Raw genomic sequence first — 19,119 nt, 5'->3', positions numbered from 1 at the left:
ACTGCCTTGGCGGCCCCCGCGCCCCAAGGCCCCGCGCCCTGCCCAGGGTGCGAGAGGCGCCCCCGCCTCTCCATGACGGCAGAGACATCCAGTCAAGCCGACCTGCCTCTGTCTGACCGCGCCTGCGGCACGCGCCCCCCCACCCCCAATAAACCCGCAGCCTCCCAACCGGTGTCCGTGCGTCCCTCCAGCAGACAGGCAGACGGGGCGGGGGGCTCAGCCTTTATTGGCCCGCGCGCGCGTCCTGGTAGTAGTTGTTGAAGTTGATCCGCAGCAGGAAGTCCTCCAGGTGGGGCTGGTAGCCCCGGTTCACCAGCTTCGTCACCACTGCGGGGGGCACAGGTCAGTGGGTCAGCGGCTCGCTCGGCCCCCCTCCCCCGGCCCCCACGCCGCCACCGCCGCCGGGCGCTCACCTTTGAAGAGGAAGTGGGAGTAGTACTTGAAGGTGTTGTAGGACTGCTGCAGGAGCGCGAAGTTGGGGTGCTCGGGCCCCGGGCCCCAGGGCTGGGAGATGAGCTGGCTGCGGAACTTGAGGACCAGGCTGAAGAGGCTATGGATGATGTTCATGACGGGCGCCGCCTTCTCCGTGAGCAGGCCCCTGGGGAGGAGGCGCGGTGAGCGCTGGGCAGGGCAGGCCCGGGCCAGGGCCGGGTGGGTGGTCGGGGGCAGGGGCCGGCGCTCACCTGAACACGGCCTTGTGCAGGTACTCGGCGTGGGCGCGCTGCACCTCCTCCAGGTCGCGCACGGTGGCCAGCCGCGCCCGGAACTCGCACCAGGTGACGTGCAGGATCTGGTTGGCGATGTAGCCCTGGATGACCTTGACGAAGTGCTGCATCTCGTGCTTGAAGAGCTGCAGCTGGCGGAACTGCACCGAGCCGGCCACGTGGCTCAGCAGCGCTGCGGGGTGGGGGCGAGGGGGCGGGGTCAGCGCGGGGGCTGGGGGCGGGAGCGGGTCCAGGCACGGCCTCCCCGCGCGGCCCACCTGTGCGCTTGAGGTGGAAGCAGACGTCCTTGAGGGTCCACATCATGAGCTTCAGCTGCAGCAGGAAGGAGAAGATGCCGCTGTACCGGCCCAGGCAGCTCTCGGTCACCACGAGGTTGAGGGGCCAGTCCACCTGCAGGGGCCAGCGGTCAGCGCGGGGCCCGCGCGCCCCCTGCGCGCCGCCCGGGAGCCCTGCTGACCTTGTACCTGAGCTCCAGGCAGCTCAGCACGTCGGGCGCGTTGGGCGCGAAGGCTTCGGGCAGGAACTTGAGGGCGAAGGAGAGGTTGTGCGCGAGCGGGCCGTGGCCGTGCAGGCTGAACTGCAGCGCCTTGCTCAGCAGCGCGTTGAGCACCAGCGGGGTGAGCAGCTCCCCCGGCGTCTGGCCCGCCCCGAGCTGTGGAGAGGCGGCGCTGCGTCAGCCGGCCCACCCCGCCCCGGCCTGCCCGCCCGCCCGCCCGCCCAGGTGCTCGCCTTCTCGAAGAGCAGGTCGCTGAGGGACTGGGCGAACTCCCCGTCCTCCATCAGCAGGAAGTGCCGCAGCGCCTCCAGGTGCGCCTCCAGGTGCAGCTCCACGAAGAAGTAGTCCACCACGGCCTTGTTCACCAGGGAGATGCTGGGGGGAGGGACGGGGTCAGCGAGCAGGCCAGCAAGGCCACGGGGGGCAGTGTCCGGGCCGGGGCGGGGCGGGACACTCACTGGGCGGCCAGCGGGGCGGTGAGCGAGTGCTTCATGAGCACGGGCAGGGGCAGCAGCTCGCTCAGCTGCACGGCGGGCTCGGCGGCGGGCTGCTCCCGGGGGCCGTCCGCAGGGGCGCAGGCTCGCGGCAGGCCGTGGTGCAGGAGGCGGGCCACCGGGGGCTCAGCTGCAGGCGACAGGCCATAGGCATGGGGGCCGCCCAGCGGCTCCCGTCCCCACCCCCGGCACAGGGCCACTCACACATGGCGGTGAAGCTGTCCGGGTACTGCTCCAGGCGGTACTGGCCCGCCAGGCCCTCGATGTAGGCCTGCTCCCTGCGCTGGGCTGCGGCTGCAGCCTCGGCCTCCTCCTCGTCCTGGTCCTCCTGCCGCCACTGCTGACCCAGGCCAGGGCTGCTCTGGGCAGCTGCTCCTCCCTAGGAGAGCCCAGCCTCAGGCACCCGCCCTGCTGCCCCTTGCCCCTGTGGGGGCTCCCAGGCTGCCCATCCTGCTCTCACCTGAGAGCCGGGAGGCCTTCCTGGGGCGGGGTCCTCGGCGTCCCCGGTCTTCCCTGGAGAACAAAAAGGGGGTCATCGGGACACCAGTCCCCAACCTCCCCAGCCCTCCCCCCTGGACCCACTGCCAGGACAGCTCCGGGCTACTGACCAGCATCCTTGGGGACACTGTCTCCCAGGACACCCGGCTGGGCCTCTGGGCCAGCCTCCTCCCTGCAGCCCGTGTCTGAGCCAGCAGCCTGCACCCAGGGGCTGTCTGCAGGGGCCTGTGCTCCCAGGTCAGAGTGCTGTGCTCCCGGGTCTGCGTGCTGTGTTCCCAAGTCAGAGACTGGTGCTCCCAGGTCAGGGTGTTGTGCTCCCAAGTCAGAGGTTGGTGCTCCCAGATCACAGCTGAGTGCTCCCAGGTCAGAATGCTGTGCTCCCAAGTCAGAGACTGGTGCTCCCAGATCACAGCTCAGTTCTCCCAGGTCAGAATGCTGTGCTCCCAAGTCAGAGGCTGGTGCTCCCGGGTCAGGGTGCGCTGCTCCCAAGTCAGAAATCGGTGTTCCCGGGTCAGAGCTCGGTGGTCCCAGGCCGTGGGACTCCCCCTCACAGGGGCTCCCATGTGGTGCTGGCCTCTCAGGCTGGACTTCCTGGGTGAGCACCCCAAGGCTTATCTGGGACTGAGACACGTGTCCATGCACGTTCCACCGGGGCCGGGAGGGGGCCACGTCCCACACGAACTCCCCGACTTTGATGTTGGCATCAGACACGTGTCCGTGCACGTTCCAGCGAGGCCGGGAGGGGGCGCTCCCAGCAGCCTCACCCTGCTTGACGTCACCACCCTCCAGCGTGTTTCCCAGGGGCTCCTCCGCGGCCCTGCTCTGCTGCTGGTCACACTGAGCCGCCTGCCCCTCAGGGCCACGCCCACCCTGCTCCCCTGCACGGCATAGGCTGCCTCCAGCGGTCTCGAAGGGCCCCGGGGAAGCCGGGGTGGCCAAGCTGGGCCTCAGGATGGTTCTGAAATCGTAGTCTGGTGTCCCCGCGGGGGAGAGGGGCAGGTCTGAGCCAATAGTCTGCAGTGCCTCCTCGAGGACGGGGGTCCGGGCTGTGCAGGGAGGCTGCTCGGGGTGCCCAAGCGGGGGCAGAAAGTCGCCAATGCTGAGGTCCTCAGAGAACGGCCCTGGCACTGCCCCGGGCCCTGGGCTGCAGGTCTCTCCTGAGGCCGGCTCGAGGGCCACTGGGGAGGGCCCGCGGGGGCCGTCTGAGGCAGCCTCGGGATGCTGCGCTGCCTGCTCAGAGCCGGGACTGCCGTCTGGAGGGTCAGCCTGCAACACAAAGAAATGCTCACCGAAAGCCCTCGGGGGCTGTGGGACCCCCAGCTGCTGCAGGGCTCCCCGTGCTCACCTGCGGCTCTGCAGGGAGCGGCGTCAGTGCAGGGGGCTCCTTCCCCTCTGCTCGGTCCTTCAGCATCCCCTGGAATTCCAAGCGGCTGAGTGACGAAACAGCCACGCCAGGCCAGGGGCATCAGGGGCCCCGCTGCACAGCCCCCAGCCTGGGCCCCCTGACTCCTGGAAGCGGCCCCGCCAGCGCGACCCGCCATCAGTTCTCACAACCCAGGAATCCCATCCCCCTTCCCAGCCGAGCAGTTTCTGGGGAGAGACACCCCAAAGCCCAGCGGCCACCCTGGCGAGACCTGAAGGAGCTTCTCATCTTCTGAAAGGAACTGCAGCCGAGCACTGGCCAGCCGGTGCCTCTGGACGCGCCACAGGGCCCTCTGCTCGCGGCGAGCGGCCTCCCCCGACAGCCGGCTGTAGTGCTCCACCAGCGCCTGCCTGGACCACACGGGGCTCAGGGCAGGCTCTGGGCCCTGGGCACCCGAGACCGGCCGGGTGGATTCCTGGGTGAAGCCTGACCGAGTGGGCCCCGGGTCACGGAGGCCTCTTCTGTGAGGGTGAAGCCGGGCACGGGGAGGAGAGCCCACAGGGAGGAGAGCTCACCGCGACACCCAGGGCCTGGCCCAACCTGGCACCCTGGCCATCCCGGTGTGGAGGGGAGAACGAGAGCAGGAAATGGAAGTGTGGAGCAGAGGACGGGGACCCCCAGCTGGCTCAGCAGAGCGGCCGCCTGGCTGGTGGGAGCCCGAGGGTCTGACTCACAGCACGGCCCAAGGGGACCCTTTCGTGGGACCTCAGAAGAGACTCAGACACAGATGAAGACGGGCAGCAGGGAAGGGCCGGGCAGGCAGGGACCCCCAACACCCCACCTCCAGCCGTGAGCACGGGGGCGGGGGGAGGAGGCAGCCCCACCAGGTCGGGCGCTCACCGGGCTGTTCTCTCCAGCTGCTCCTCCAGGGCCCGCAGGCGCTTCTCACGGTCTCGGAGTTCGCGGGCATAGCTGAAGTCGTCGTCCAGCTCTTCCTGCCGGGCCGCCCGCCGCCGCTGCACAGCACAGACCCACCTGCTTGCCGGGGACCCCACTGCCCCCACGGCCCCCAGGACTTCCACCTCCGGGGCCCCCCTGCCCCCCGGGCCCCCTCCTGGGACCCCCACCTCTTGGTCCTTCACAAACTGCTCCTTCAGCTTCTGAAACTGTTCCCGCTTGCGGGCATCCAAGGCCATGCGCTCAGACATCTGCCGATCTGCAAGAAGATGGAGGGGGGTGGGTGGGTGCATGACGAGCCCCCAGGAGCGGCCCAGAGCCAGGGAGGGGACCCACTCCTCACCACTGAGCTCACGCAGCACCCTGGACGCGGCTTCCCACGCGTGGACGATCAGCTCTTGTTTTGCAATCTCCATTCTCAGCTCCTGAAAGAGACTCGGTCACCAGGCACCCCCCACCCCGGGACCCTGGGGGCCCGACCAGACGCACCTCAGCAGTCCCCTCGCTCCCTACACGGGCCTGGGAGGGGCGTCCCCACCGCGGCCCCCGGGGGCCAGGGCCTGCACACCTTCTGCTCCTTACTGACGGAGCTGTGGCGGGCCACGCGCTCCATGCGGCCCACGTAGAGGGCGCAGGCCTTCTGCAGCTCCCTCAGCTCCTCCAGCGAGAACAGCACCGAGATCCGCGGCACCGGCACCTCTGACCAGCACAGGTAGTGCTGCGGGGGGTGGGGAGGGGGAGGCGGCTCAGCACGGCAGGGCTCAGCTCCCCGCCCCGCCCCCCTCGGCCCCCCCTGCCCCCGCGTACCCGAGGGCAGCAGAGCTTGAGCAGGTTGATGGTCTTCCCGCACAGGTACACGTCGTGGGCGATGTCCTTCAGGAACACGGGGACGCAGTCCTCCACCTCCTTGGAGATGAGCACGTAGCCGTGGGTCCAGTAAAACTTGTCTGCGCGGGGACAGGACAACCCGCTGGCCGCTGTCGCTCCCGGGCGGCGGAGGCCCCCCACAGCGGCACCTACCTCGGAAGCCCAAGTAGTCGTGGTTCACCTGGATCATGAACTCGCCGTACGCGTCCCTGAAGACCCCGCTGTACACCCAGTCGTGGATGAACCTGAGGGGGCACGGCGGCGGTCAGGGGCCTGCCCGGCTCCCCCGCAGGCCCCCACCCGGCCCCGCCACACACCGCGTGTAGGGCTCGCAGCTGGCCTTCAGCAGGGACAGCAGCACCGGGTAGTGCTCGTTGCTGCAGTTGTCCAAGGCCTCCTGGTACAGGTAGGACAGCAGCTTCACGCCCTGGAGGCAGGGTGGGCTTCAGGGCGGCAGCGCCGACCACAGGCAGGGATGCCCCCACCCCCAAACTCTGCAGCGCCCCTCGGCCGGAACCCGCACTCCAAAACTCACGGTGGGGAACGGGACCCTGGGCTCGCCTCCACCAGCACCCGGGGACACGGTGCCAACCCCGCAGAGCTCGGCCAGGTACCTGGGCACACAGCGGGCAGAGCGCAGCACTCAGCGGGCAGGCCCTCCCCGCCCCCGGAGCCACAGCAGAATCGGGGGCTCCCGCCGTCCGCCGCGAGATCCCTGCCCCCGGCACGCACCTGAGCTGCCGGCCAAGCTTCTTGAAGAGGAAGCCGATGGTCAGGAGGCTCAGGGTGGGCGGGGTGGCCAGCACGCAGGCCCGGTAGTACTGCAGGTACCTCCGCAGGCCACTGGTGAAGGCCTGTGGGCAGGAAGCAGGGCAGCGGGGCCGGCTCAGCCCGTCCAGGTGGCCAGGCTCCAGCCCAGATCTGGACTGAACGACCATCCACGGCACCAGGCAGCATGGCCCCAGCCAGGCTCACGCCTCGACAGACTGGCCTGCACTGAACATTCCGGAACCTGTTGGCTGACCCCCAGACTGCTGCTGCCCCGTGTACCTCGACCGACTGACAGGCATTCCTGCCTCCTCAACTTCTGTCCACCCTCCTGTACGCTGCACTGTCCCTCCCGACTGTCCACCACCTGACTAGTCAAGCCAGAGACCTGTTAATGGGCAGGCACTGGGGCCAGCCACGCTCCTCCCGCCCCACCCCCATGAAGCCCCCCCACTCACCCCCAGGACTCTCTCTGAGGGCCAGGAGCCCAGGGCCGTACCTGGAAGACAAGGCCCCGGCTGCAGGTGCCCTGCGCGGGCTGCACCGAGAAGTGGCTGAGACGCATGTAGTGGGTCCCGCAGGCGGCCACCTCCGACAGGAGGCTGCTGACGCTCTCCGGGGACGCTCCCGAGACGTGGGTGCCCCGCGTCACCACGAAGGCCTGCGTCAGCTGAAGAGGGAGGGCACCATGAGCCAGCCCCCATCCATGGCACCGCCCAGAACATCCCCACAGTGGGCGGCCCACGCTGAGACAGCCTGGGACTGTCCCAACCACGGGAACAAGGGCCAAGGATTCCCCCGAGGACCGGAGCAACAGCACCGAGAGCAGGGCGCCTGCTTGGCACACAACCAACCTGGACGGGACTCCCTGCACCACACACGGTCCCTGATCCCCTCCAGGAGTGGTCCTCGAGCACCACCAGGTGTGGTCCCCCCAGGGCCCTCCACCAAAGAACCATCCCTTCAAAAATTATCTGCAAGTGGGGCCAAAGCGGATATATCCAGACGTTTGCCTTGCACGAAGCCAACCTGGGCTTTAATCCCCAGCAAACTGTATGGTCCAAGCCCTGAGCAGAAGCCAAAAAAAAAAAAAAAGAAAAAAAAATATATCTATGATATCTATGTATATATATACACCTATCACATATCGATTTGCTCGAGCGGGCCCAGTAACGTCTCCATTGGAGACTTTGTTGTTACTGTGTCTGGCATATCGAATACTCTCGGTAGCTTGCCGGGCTCTCCGAGAGGGGCGGAGGAATCGAACTCGGGTCGGCCATGTTGGCCGCTTGTAAGGCGAACGCCCTACCCGCTGTGCTATCGCTCCAGGGCAGCTAGTGATCGTTGGTCCTGCTCACTAAGACTTTATAGAATTCTGCGTCAGGTTTTGTAAGAGCATGGCTCTGCGCGTCTTTTGGGGGGAGGGGCGGTGGGTCACCAAGCCTGTTTTGTCTCCCGTAAGCAGCAAAAATTGGCTTTGGTTTTCTGATGCATCCTGCCACCCAGGACCTGCACCGGACTCAGAGAGGACCCACAGGGACATCACCAGGCGCCCGTGACAGCACTGGGCTGTCCCCACAGCCTCACACACGTCCCTGCCGGCACAGAACAGACCAGGGGCTGGAGCAAGCGCAAAGCAGGGAGGGCCCCTGCCTTGCTCACAGCCAACCAACTCCAATCCCTGGCATTCCATACGGTGTCAAAAGCTCTGCCAGGAGTGAATCCTGAGCACGGAGCCTGGCATAAGCACCACTGTGCAGGGAGGGCGGGAGGGCAGCCTGACGAAAGGACAAACTCCTGGAAGTAAATCAGATACTCCAGAGGAGACACAAGGTCCCACACGCAGAGGAAACGCGCACTCCAACACTCCCGAGAAAGAGGAGGTGGTGCAGGCCTCCCTCGGCCTCATGCCTGGGCAGCTGCCGGGTACAGCTCCGGCTCATCAGAGGCCCAGGAAGCTCCTGGAGAAGACTGTGGGTTCCAGCCCACCAGCCAGCAGAGTCCTTCAACCCCACACCTCGGCCCCCGCTGCTGCTGAGGGGAACCGGCCCCGCAGTCGGAGGGTCTGTCTACAGCAGCACCACGGCAGGGCTGGCCAGCTGGCCTGGCAGTGCTTGGGCCATCAGCACCGCCCGTGGCAGCGCTCAGGGGGCACCCACTCTCAGCCCCACTGTGTCCCAGGCCCACTGCATACCCCCTCCACAGTGGGTCCCTTCCACAGGACGCCCCCTCACCCACCAAGCCGGTCATGACCCTGAGCGCCCAGTGGGGCTTGTAGAAGTGCAGTCACAAGAGGAGAGAGAGGTGCAGCATACCACCCCACAGAACCAGTCTACTGCACCACACATATCACACAGAACCCTGCGCACAGCACCACAGACCACACACAACCCTAATGCACACAGCATTAGACTACAGCACCGTACACACACCACACAGAACCCCCTGCACACAGACCACACAGAACCTGCAAACCGCACAGCACAACGCTGGCCAAGCCTGGACAGGACAATCACAAGCCAGCCGCCCCGGTGTGGCGCCCTCCTTACCTGGCAGAGAGAGAAGGTGGCCGACAGCACCCCGATGAGGACGTTGAGCACGTCCTTCACCAGCTCGCACTCCCTCACCAGCACGGGCGGCAGCGTGTCCAGCAGGCCTCCCCCCAGGACCTGGAGCTCTTCGTGGTGTAGTCGGCGGAAGTGGTCAAAGGCATCCCTCCCCGCCTCCGTGAGGTAGGGATCCTCACCGTGTCCAGGGGGGCTGCGGAGACAGGAGGCCGCGGTGAGCAGAGAGCACAAGGGCAGGCGGGACCACCACCGCCTGCCGTGAGCTGCGAGGACGGGCCCGGCTACCCATGAGGAGGCAGCAGCGGCCATGGTCCCCGCACACCCCCCCCCAGGCTGGATGCCACTCACAGACCAGTTCACCTCAGTGACCACAAACTGCAGCCCAGGTTCTCCCGGGACACAACATGACCCACACACAAGCACATGCAAAGAATCAGGGATCAAGCAGGAGCTCTTTATGCTGAGGGCACCGTAGGCCAGAGCACCTCTCGGGTGACCTCAGAAAGAACAAGGGGAGCACTTCTGTCCGAGCTGCGGGGGGGGGCTCGACTGCTCCAGCAAAGAACCCAGACCAGCAAGAGACCCACTCGCAGGGAGAAAGCATGTGGGGCACTGGCTGGGGTGGGACGGGGCCAGACCCACCCTGGGAAGGGGTCTGAAGGCAGGAGTGAGTGGAGTAACCAGACGCTGCTGAGCTAGCTCAGAGCAGAGAAGGGCCTCCCACACGCTCACACCACATGGAAGGGCACAAAGGAAGGGCAGAGAGAAAGCCCTCGCTGATCTGCAGGGCGGAACCGGCAGGCCCGGAGCACATGCCCAGCACAGGGCCACCGGGCACCCCCGTCACTCAAAAGCAGAAAGACACAGGGTCAGGTTTTGGTTACTCCCTTGAAAATCCATCAATGCTAGTGAAAATTACCAATGACCCAAATTCTGAAATGCACAGGAAGGGGCCAGGGAGCCCAGCAGACAGAGCGAGGATGGTGCAGGCACGAGCCCAGGCCCAATCCCCAGCACCACACGGTCCCCTGAGCACTGCTGCCTCAGGCTTGGAAGCCACGGTGGGCTGGGTCAGACCCCTGTCGCGTTACAATGTCTACAGCTGGGAACTACAAAGGGCTCTTGTCAGCAATGCGTGTGGCTGACCCGTGTTCCATCCCCCGCATCCCCTACGGTCCCACAAGCACAGCCAGGAGTGACCCCAAGAGAACAGCACCAGGAGTAAGCCCTGAGCACCGCCAGGTATGGCCCACAGACCAAAACAACCAAAACCAAAAAAAGGTTTTATCTGCGAGATATGTCACTAAGATATGTCCCTAATATGTCCTTTGGGTTGCTCACCCCAAGAATCAGGGCTGCTATGGGGTGGGCGGAGAAGACAGGTGCTGGTCAGGTGCCGGAAAGGGCAAGCGGTGGGAACACTGGCACCCGGTTCTGGTTCTGAGACACGGGGTCTCTTGCTGGACGTTACCTTCCCTTTCTGGCCCGGGACGCCCGGGGCCACCTACCAGCCGATCCGCTCCCAGCACCGGCGCCTGCTGGGCTTGTAGGTGAGCGCAGCGTCCCACAGGTCCAGGTCTGGGGTCAGGCCCAGCTCAGACTGGGAGTCCGGGGTCAGGTTGGAGGCAGACTGGAAGCCCTCATCTTCCGACTGGTCCACGCTGCACGGAACCTGGAGGGCACAGCAGAGAAGCTGCCCTGGGTCTCGGCCACAGACCCAGGAAAGGGACAAACATGGTCCACCAAGCCGCCAGCCTGACAGGCCACTCAACCAGTACAAGGACACTTCTCACAAGCTGCTCTGAATCCAGAAGTCCGTTATTTGGAAACCAACACGCAAGCAAAGGTCATACCAGATGCAAAACCTGTCCCCTGCACCAAGTTCCTCCCTACGGCAAGAAACCGTCCGTGAAATCAGAGTCCCCCAAAGCTAATGGGCCACTGCCTCTTTTTCACAAATCGCTCACATTCCCCCTTGGCAATCTACTTTTTGTTTTCTGGGGTTTTCTTTCTTTGGGGGTTTTAGGCCACACCCATCTGCTGGGGTGATAGCTGTGCGGTAGGGCGTGTGCCTTGGCACAGCCAACCGAGCGGAGCCGGGTTGATTCCTCTGCCCCTCTGGGAGAGCTGGCAAGCTACTGAGAGTATCTCGCTGTAGGGCAAAGCCTGGGAAACTATGTAGTGATGTACTGATAAGTCAAACACAGTAACAACTGTCACAATGGAGACGTTACTGGGACGGCCCACTCAAGCAAATCGATGAACAGCGGGAGGACAGTGACAGGCCACACCCATCATTGCTGGGGGGACCTTACGTGGTGCTGGGGATTGAACCGGGGAGCAGCCAGGTGCAGGGCAGGCTCCCTATCCCCGTACTATATCCCTGCGCTCCGGAGCTCGGGTCCCTCCCGTGGAAATCTGCCTTCTGGAAGCAAAGGTAGCCCCTCCCCATGCAAGGGGGGCAGCTCAAAGGCTTGCTGAGGCACGCCAGAGGGGGCTCCCGTGCCCCCCAGAGACACGCAAGCAAGAACACCGCGGCGGGGCGGGGCCGTGGGCGTGGCCGTGGGCGGCGGGCGCTACCTTGATCGCCAGCCCCGCGAGGTCGGCGCCGTCGGGCACCGGGGGCAGGTCCAGCCGGACGTCCACGTCCCACGCGCGGCTGTGCGCCAGGGCGCCGAACAGGGCGCCGCGGGGGTCCCGCTCGAGGCGGCCGGCGCCGGAGAAGCGGCCGCACGCGGCCAGCCCGCTGCCCGGGGCCGCGTCCAGGGCGCGCAGCGAGGCGCGGGCCCAGTCCCGGGCGCGCTGCTCGTCGCGGGCCAGCGCGGCGCGCACGTCCCGCTCGCGCTCGCTCAGCCCCGCGCAGTCGTAGCCGCCGTGCGGCGCCGCCCGGCCCGGCCGCCCGTCGCCGGCCAGGGGGTCGCGCCGGGGCCAGGGCGCGCGCGGGGGGCCGCTGCCCGCCAGCAGCACCAGCAGCTCCAGCGCCGCGGCGCGCTCGGCCGGCGCGGGCGCCGCCTCCAGCGCCGCCAGCAGCTGCTCCAGCCGCTCGGCCTCGCGGCGCAGCCCCGCCACGCGCAGCTCGAACGACAGCAGCAGCGCGCGGCTCCGCGCCGGCACCCGCGGCCGCCCGCCCGCGCGCGCGCCCCGGCCCGGGCCCTGCAGCAGCGGCGCCAGCAGCGCCTCGAAGGCCGCGCGCCGCAGGCCGCGCGCGCCCGTCCGCGCGCCCCCGGCCCGCGCCACGGCCTCGCACAGCTCGTCCAGCAGCTGCGGGACGCTGGCCATGCCGCCCGCGCCGCGCCCCGGCCGGACGCCGCGTCCGAAAGGCCCGCGGCCGCCTGAGCCCGCCGCCGCCGCCGCCGCGTCACAGGCGCGCGCCGGGCGCGCCGGAAGGGCGTCACCGGCGGAGGAGGGCGGGCGGGGGACGGGGCGGAGCCGGGAGGGAGGAACGCCATTGGCGGCTGGGGAAGGGGGCGGAGCCCGAGGGGCGGCAGGAGGGCGGGGCTCCGCCGGCGACCGGGGTAGGGGGCGGAGCCCCGGCGGAAGAGAGGGACCCCATTGGCGGCCGGGGGAGGGGGCGGAGCCCAGGCGGGAGGGAGGGGCCCCGTTGACGGCCAGGGAAAGAGGGCGGAGCCCAGGCGGGAGAGAGGACCCCATTGGTGGCCAGGTAAGGGGGCGGATCCCAGGAGGGCGGGGCTCCACTGGCGACAGGGGGGAAAGGGGCGGAGCCCAGGCGGAAGAGAGGGATCCCATTAGCGGGGCCGGAGAAGGGGGCGGATCCCGGGAGGGCGGCAGGAGGGCAGGGCTCCACTGGCGACGGGGGGGGGGGGAAGGGGGCGGAGCCCAGGCGGAAGAGAGGACCCCATTGGCGGCCGGGTAAGGGGGCGGATCCCAGGAGGGCGGGGCTCCACTGGCGACAGGGGAAGGGGGCGGAGCCCAGGCGGAAGAGAGGGACCCCCACTGGCGGCCGGGTAAGGGGGCGGATCCCAGGAGGGCGGGGCTCCACTGGCGACAGGGGGGAAGGGGGCGGAGCCCAGGCGGAAGAGAGGACCCCATTGGCGGCCGGGTAAGGGGCGAATCCCAGGAAGGCGGGGCTCCACTGGCGACAGGGGGGAAGGGGGCGGAACCCAGGCGGGAGAGCGGGACCCCCATTGGCGGCTGGGGAAGGGGGCGGAGCCCGAGGGGGCGGCAGGAGCCCCGTTGACGGCCAGGGAAAGAGGGGCGGAGGACCCCATTGGTGGCCAGGTAAGGGGGCGGATCCCAGGAGGGCGGGGCTCCACTGGCGACAGGGGGGGAAAGGGGCGGAGCCCAGGCGGAAGAGAGGGATCCCATTAGCGGGGCCGGAGAAGGGGGCGGATCCCGGGAGGGCGGCAGGAGGGCAGGGCTCCACTGGCGCCGGGGGTGGGGTGGGGAGGGTGGGGGGGGAGGGGGCGGAGCCCAGGCGGAAGAGAGGACCCCGTTGGCGGCCGGGTAAGGGGGCGAATCCCAGGAAGGCGGGGCTCCACTGGCGACAGGGGGAAGGGGGCGGAACCCAGGCGGGAGAGAGGGACCCCCATTGGCGGCTGGGGAAGGGGACGGAGCCCAGGCGGAAGGGAGGGGCCCCGTTGGCGGCCTGAGAAAGGGGGCGGGGCCCTATTGATGGCTGTGGAGAGGGGTGGAACCTTGGGGGGGGGTGGAAGAAGGGGGGCGGAGCTCAGGCGAGAGGACGGGGCCCCATTGGTGGCTGAGGAAGGGGGCGGATCCGGGGAGGGTGGTATGAGGGCGGGGCTCCGCTGTAGACGGCGGGGGGGGGGGGAGGGGGCGGAGCCCAGGGATGGAGGGAGGAACCCCATTGGCGGCTGTGGAAGGGGTCGGATCTGGAGAGGAAGGGTGGGGCCCCATTGCCGGCCGCGGAGTGGGGCGGAGCCCGGGAGGGAAGCGGGAGGGCGAGACCCCATAGGTGGCAGGGAAAGGGGACGGACCCCACTGGCTTTGCGGCTTCCCTGGGCGAGAGGGGAAACTGAGGCCAGAAGCAGGTCCAATAAAGGACGAGGGGTCGGGCTTTAGCGTAGCAGAGTTTACTGATGGCGAGCAGGGAGCAAGGCCGGACTTCCCTTCAGGGAAGTGTCTGGGAGTTCCAGGTAGCTGCCTGAACAGATAGATGCCTTGGGTAAGCAGGACGATGCCCCAGCAGCCTTGTGCTGGAGATGGCTGCACCACAGGCTCCTGCCTCCAAGGGGTGTGGCGACTCCCGCTGGGCCCATTTCAAGTGCTCACGGCACTCTGGGAGGAGCTGGGAAGAGACACCAGACCTGGCTGGCACTGCTAGGAGCTAGCCCAGGGAAGTTCCCCTTTCCAGGGCCCCGGCTGACCTTCCCTCCCTGTCCAGCCTAAGCCGTGTCTGCTGTCTCACCCGCCACCTGCAGCATCTTCCACTGTGGCTCCAGCTGCCGTCTCAGGCAGGCCAGGGCCTGCGTGTCTTCTGGCGAGGCCGCTGAGAAAGGTCCCAGGCTGGGGGGTGAGTCCCCACGCAGCACCCGGGCCAGCACCCCTGCCAGCTGGGCTGTGGATTCCTGGGCCAGGGCCAAGTCAGAAGCAGTGAGCCTCAGCCTTGTCCACCTCCCACTCCACAGCATATGTACCCGGCTTCCCGCCCGGCTCACCTCTTCCACCAGGACCACGACTCTGCCCCCCACGGGCGCCCGCAGCAGCGCAGTGAGGAGAGCAGCTTGCGGGGCCTTCAGGCTGTGAGCCGGCCCCAGCACCACCAACACCAGGTCAGGCTGGAAACTATAGGCCAGTGGCAGCACCAGGGCCAAGAGGCAGCTCAGGAACCCACCAGTCGTCTGAGGAAGGACCACAGTTATCACCTCCACCACACAAGGAGCACCCTCCAACCTAACGTGGGCAGCCACACCCACGTGCCATGAGGAAGCAGGAAGGGCGTGCCTGGTCCCGGGGTGGCGCCACAAGCCATCACTCACCCCTGGCAGCGGCGTGGAGATGTGAAACAGGGAGAGAGCGGATGCCTCCTCGGCCCCAATGTGCAGCCACAGCGCCCTCCTTCCGGGGACAAGCATACAACAGGGGGTGTGAGCAGCACCCCTGCACCGCCAGGCACGGAAGGGCAAGGGTGTGGGTATGGCTGGACGGAGGTTCCATGGCAAGACCCTCAGGGGCTCCTCTGCAGAAGACACCCCCAGCCCCGCACACCCCCGGGACCAACCCACAGGCAGGACTGGATAGGCCCCTGGGCCAAGGGTCCTACCTGTCATCAGCAAGGTCCAGGGACCAATCCAGCTGTCCCCCAGTCACACAGAGTAGCCTGGAGGGAGAGTCAAGTCCTGACACTCCCCACTATCTGGAGTCCATCCCCAGAGCCTCTCACGGTGGCCAGGGCAGGCCCTGAGCCTGTGGCTCCTGACTTTGAAGGCTGGCTGGGTGTGGCTCACCTCTGGGCTCCATGGGCCAGACCGCGCCGGACGGCGACATCCAGGGTGGCAGCCACTGCAGAGCTCGGGATGGCTGCGAGGCCACTGCTGACCTGTGGGGAGAACAGCACTGGGGGTGACTAGACCACCCCCCTGCCCTGGGGGTCTACAACTCTGTCCCCAGCACTGCCTGGCTTCACACAGCAGCTCACTCCCCTTCCTTCCTTTACGCAGTTCCTGAGCTTTCATGCACGGTCCTGGCTCTGGGCCTCTGCGGAGCGGGTGGGACCCCTGACCACCGCCCACAACACCCAGTTTGTATCATCCCCTTCCCTCTGCCAGTGACTTGCTCAGGAGGGCCCCTCCAGAGGCCACTCTGCGAAGGATCCCGGCCATGGGCAATGCTTGCACCCACAGACTTCCGCAGCCCTGCCCAGGCCACCAGCCCCTCTGAGGTGACCCACCTGTGCAGCCAGGACCCCATCCAGCAGGGACAGGACCTTCCCCAGTGTGCTGAGGGCCTCCTCCTGGGCCAGGACTGCGTGTGGCCTGCAGGGGAGACCAGAGGGATGCACAGGCCACCAGGGCCTCACACACGAGCACCTGTGCCTCCCCACAGCCCGCTGTGCCCACCTGGCCCAGGCCTGCGTCTCCTTCTGTGTGGCTGAGCCCTCCTGGGGGAGAACGTCAGGGGGCAGGTCCAGGGGTACGGCCGACGTGGCCAGGATGACCGCCACACAGACGGGCGGCGGAGGGCGGAGGCAGAGCTGGTCCAGGAGGGGGCTCTGGGTCGCCTTGACTTCGGGGTCCCCCGGCAGCAGAGGGGAGCAGGGGCTGGGGCCCAGCAGGGGGGCCGGGTCCAGGGGACAGTCCAAGTCCTCCACCCTGGCTGAGCCGCCCTGGCCTGGGGCCTGCATGCTGGTCCAGTGAGGAGCCTGTGCGGCCCGCACGCTCTGGATGGACTGCAGAGCACTGTGGGCAAGGCCGGGTGGAGCGGTCAGGCTGGGCCTCCAGCCTCCGCCCCTCCCGTCCTGCATGCCCTCACACCTGTGGTGCGGCTCCATGGCCCCCGACAAGGGTGGCGCAGGGTCCCCCAGCAGGGCCTGCAGCGTCATGCACACAGACTGCGCCAGAGCCTCCAGGTGGTAGCCGCCCTGGGGGTGGGGGGGACAACAGGGGGGATTGTTTGTGGGATAGGCACTGCACAGTGCCCCTAAGCTGCGCCTCCTTCCCGACAGAAACAGTCACCTCCAGCACCGCGCAGACCCGGCCGCCCGCCAGTGCCTGCAGCAGCTGCGTGAGGTGTGCGAAGCACTCCGGCGTGGCACACATCTGCCCCTGCAAAGAAAACCGGGAGTCACGTGGCGGCCTGGACCCACAGCGGCCCTCCCGGCCAGGCCAGGTCGCACCTCGGGGTCGCCGATGGCAGAGTCGAATCCTGCTGAGATGAGAACCAGCTCAGGGTCGAACTGCCAAGCGGAAGAAGACAACGGGTGGGAGGAGCCCTCCCAGAGGCTCCTTACCGCCCTCCCACCCTCCTCCACGCAGCCCACCCGGGAGCCCCCCCCTCACCTCAAAGGCCAGCGGGAGCAGCACATGCAGGAAGGCGGCCACGTAGTCGGCGTTCTCCAGGCCCACCTGCAGCCACAGGGAGGGAGTTGGGCGCTACCCCCGCCTCGGAGGGTCCTATCCTGGGCCCAGTGCTGTGCATCCGGGGTGGCGGGGGGTGGGGCCGGGGGGCTGTACCTGGTTCCAGGGCAGGTTGACAGTGAAGCCGAGGCCTGGCCCCCGCCCCACGGCGTCGGCATCGGACTCGCGCAGGTGGGGCCAGAAGCGCCCATGCTCGTAGCGGTGCCAGGAGAAGTACAGGACGCTGCCGAGGGCGGCCCGGGTGGAAGCCGGGGCTCAGGGTCTGGGACTGACCTCCACCCCACCCCTGGCCTCAGGGAAGGGTGAGTCCCCACCCCAGCACACCTGGGGTCATCTTCAAAAGTATACTGGATGCCCTGGCCATGGTGAATATCCCAGTCCACAATGAGGACCCTGTGACAGACAACAGCAGAGCAGGTGATGGGCCTGGAACCCAGCGGGTGGGCAGAGGCGGGTCCCTTTATCAGGCCCCGCCCCCGGGTGGTCCCGCCCCTCCCGGGAATGCCACGCCCCCTCCTGGTGGCCCCGCCCCTCCCGGGAATGCCACGCCCCCTCCTGGTGGCCCCGCCCCTCCCGGGAATGCCACGCCCCCTCCTGGTGGCCACGCTCCTCCCAGGGCCTGCCTGGCCCAGCAGACCCGGGCACACACCTGCGCACACCTCGGTTCTGCATGGCGTGCCTGGCTGCTATGGCCACGTTGTTGAACACACAGAATCCGTTGGCAGCTGCCTGCTGGCTGTGGTGCCCAGGAGGCCTGGGGTAGGGGTGGGGGGGAACAGTGGGGTGTGCAGCCCATCAGGGTCAGCCGCACCGCCAGAGCCACTCAGGTGGGGCCTCGCTCTCACCTCACCAGGGCCAGCCCATTGCGCACGGCTCCGGTCAGCACAGCGTCCACCAGCTGCAGCGCGGCCCCCGCGGCCAGCCGGGCACAGTGGAAGGTGGCCTATGAGGGCAGGGCTGCAGCTGAGCGCCCGCCCGCCACCCGGCTCAGGCCCTGCCCAGACCTGTGCGAGGCTGGGCCGAGGGAGACGCACCGGGTGCAAGTAGACGGCGTCGTACTGTCCAGACAGCGCCTGCAGCTCCCGTGTGTCCAGGGTCTGGGTCCCCCGCATCAGAGCCACGTACTCAGGGCTGCAGGGGGCAGGCAGGGTGACCAGCGGCAGCGGGGTGGGGGGAGGCGTGGGAGCGCGGGAAGCCTCCCCTCCCCGCCCCCTCGCCCACCTCTAGGCCGCTGCGGGAGGGGCTGGGGCGAAGGCGAGCGGGCTGGGGGGCACTGGGGGCTGACCTGTGCACCAGGGCCAGCTCGGCCTCCGAGGCCTCCCTGGCGGCCACGCGGAGGCACCTCTGCTCCAGGCCCCGCTCCCGCAGGCACTTCAGGGTGGCGGTCAGGCGCTCGGGGCGCTCGATCTCACACTCGGGGCTGCGGGAGAGAGCTGAGTGCCCGCGCCCGCCGCGCCCGCCCCGCCCCGCGCCCGCCCCGCGCCCGCCCCGCCCGCAGCCCGCGCTCACTCGTCCCAGAGCAGCCTGGCCGCCGTCATGTCCTCGTGGCAGACGAGAGCGGTCCCCATGGCCCGCTGCGCCCGCTCGGGCCGCCCCGGCAGGCAAACGCCCCGCCCGCGGCCCAGCGAGTCCCCCCCGCCCCGCCGGGGACACCGACCGAAGGCCCCGCCCCGAGCGAGCGGCGCGGAGTCCAGCGGGCGGCTTCCGGCTTCCTCGGCCTCGGGCTCGGTTCCGCCCCGCCCCGCCCCGACCGGCCCCGCCGCCCCTAGCCCCGCCCCGACACCACCTAGCGCCGCCCGGCCGCCCCACACCTGGTCGCACGGCCAACCAATCCCTGTACGGCCCGGGACCAGCCCTAACCACGCCCCTTCGCTCCCACCTAGCGCCTATGGCCCCGCCCCCTACGTCCCTAACCACGCCCCTTCGCTCCCGCCTATCGCCTATGGCCCCGCCCCTAGGGCCCTAACCACGCCCCTTCTGCCCCACGCTATTCCCTGTAACCCCGCCCTTCTACGCCCCTACACTCCCACCTATTGTCTATAGCCCCGCCTCCCAGGGCCTAACCACGCCCCGTATGCCCCACCCTATTTCCTGTTATCCAGCCCTTCCACAACCCTAACCACGCCCCTTCGCTCCCATATATTGGCCTATGGCCCCGCCCCTACAGCCCTAACCACGCCCTTATTCCCCCCACCCTATTCCCTGTAACCCCGCCCTTCTACAACCCTAACCACGCCCTTTGGTCCCACCTATCGCCTATAACCACGCCCCTTCTGTTCCACCCTATTCTCTGTAACCCCAGGAACCTTCGGTCCCGCCTATCGCCTATA

General features: G+C 68.1%; 2 protein-coding genes across 4 annotated transcripts; both read right to left on the bottom strand.

Annotated features, from left to right (window-relative positions):
* Window positions 1-210: 210 nt before the first annotated feature.
* LOC130016376 (gamma-tubulin complex component 6-like) lies at window positions 211-1,505 on the bottom strand. Its single transcript, XM_056107070.1, has 6 exons — window positions 1,455-1,505; window positions 1,183-1,377; window positions 983-1,115; window positions 684-897; window positions 414-550; window positions 211-327 (listed from the first exon to the last, which is right to left on the bottom strand). Exons 1-6 carry the CDS (start codon window positions 1,503-1,505, stop codon window positions 224-226), a joined length of 834 nt encoding a protein of 277 aa, XP_055963045.1. The 3' UTR covers window positions 211-223.
* Window positions 1,472-18,367, bottom strand: LOC130016370 (polyamine deacetylase HDAC10-like). Of its 3 annotated transcripts, XM_056107054.1 has the most exons (20): window positions 11,316-12,020; window positions 10,244-10,407; window positions 8,718-8,928; window positions 6,668-6,838; window positions 6,133-6,254; window positions 5,936-6,014; window positions 5,718-5,827; window positions 5,554-5,645; window positions 5,341-5,480; window positions 5,102-5,251; window positions 4,877-4,958; window positions 4,704-4,792; window positions 4,477-4,592; window positions 3,848-3,986; window positions 3,559-3,627; window positions 2,324-3,479; window positions 2,176-2,228; window positions 1,920-2,094; window positions 1,680-1,845; window positions 1,472-1,577 (listed from the first exon to the last, which is right to left on the bottom strand). In XM_056107054.1, the coding sequence occupies exons 1-20, from the start codon at window positions 12,012-12,014 to the stop codon at window positions 1,505-1,507; spliced, it is 4,056 nt and encodes a 1,351-aa protein (XP_055963029.1). In that variant the 5' UTR covers window positions 12,015-12,020; the 3' UTR covers window positions 1,472-1,504. The 3 variants fall into 3 exon arrangements, with proteins under 3 accessions (XP_055963029.1, XP_055963030.1, XP_055963031.1); XM_056107056.1 differs by lacking the exons at window positions 1,472-1,577; window positions 1,680-1,845; window positions 1,920-2,094; ... (15 more) ...; window positions 10,244-10,407; window positions 11,316-12,020 and adding exons at window positions 13,874-14,001; window positions 14,122-14,281; window positions 14,372-14,554; ... (14 more) ...; window positions 18,075-18,209; window positions 18,299-18,367; XM_056107055.1 differs by lacking the exons at window positions 1,472-1,577; window positions 1,680-1,845; window positions 1,920-2,094; window positions 2,176-2,228; window positions 2,324-3,479 and having other exon boundaries at window positions 3,564-3,627; window positions 3,848-3,982.
* Window positions 18,368-19,119: the final 752 nt, after the last annotated feature.

Source organism: Sorex fumeus, unplaced genomic scaffold (assembly GCF_029834395.1).
Source record: "Sorex fumeus unplaced genomic scaffold, SorFum_2.1 ptg000153l, whole genome shotgun sequence".
Lineage (NCBI taxonomy): Eukaryota > Metazoa > Chordata > Mammalia > Eulipotyphla > Soricidae > Sorex > Sorex fumeus.
This window is presented reverse-complemented; position numbering and strand designations above follow the sequence as displayed.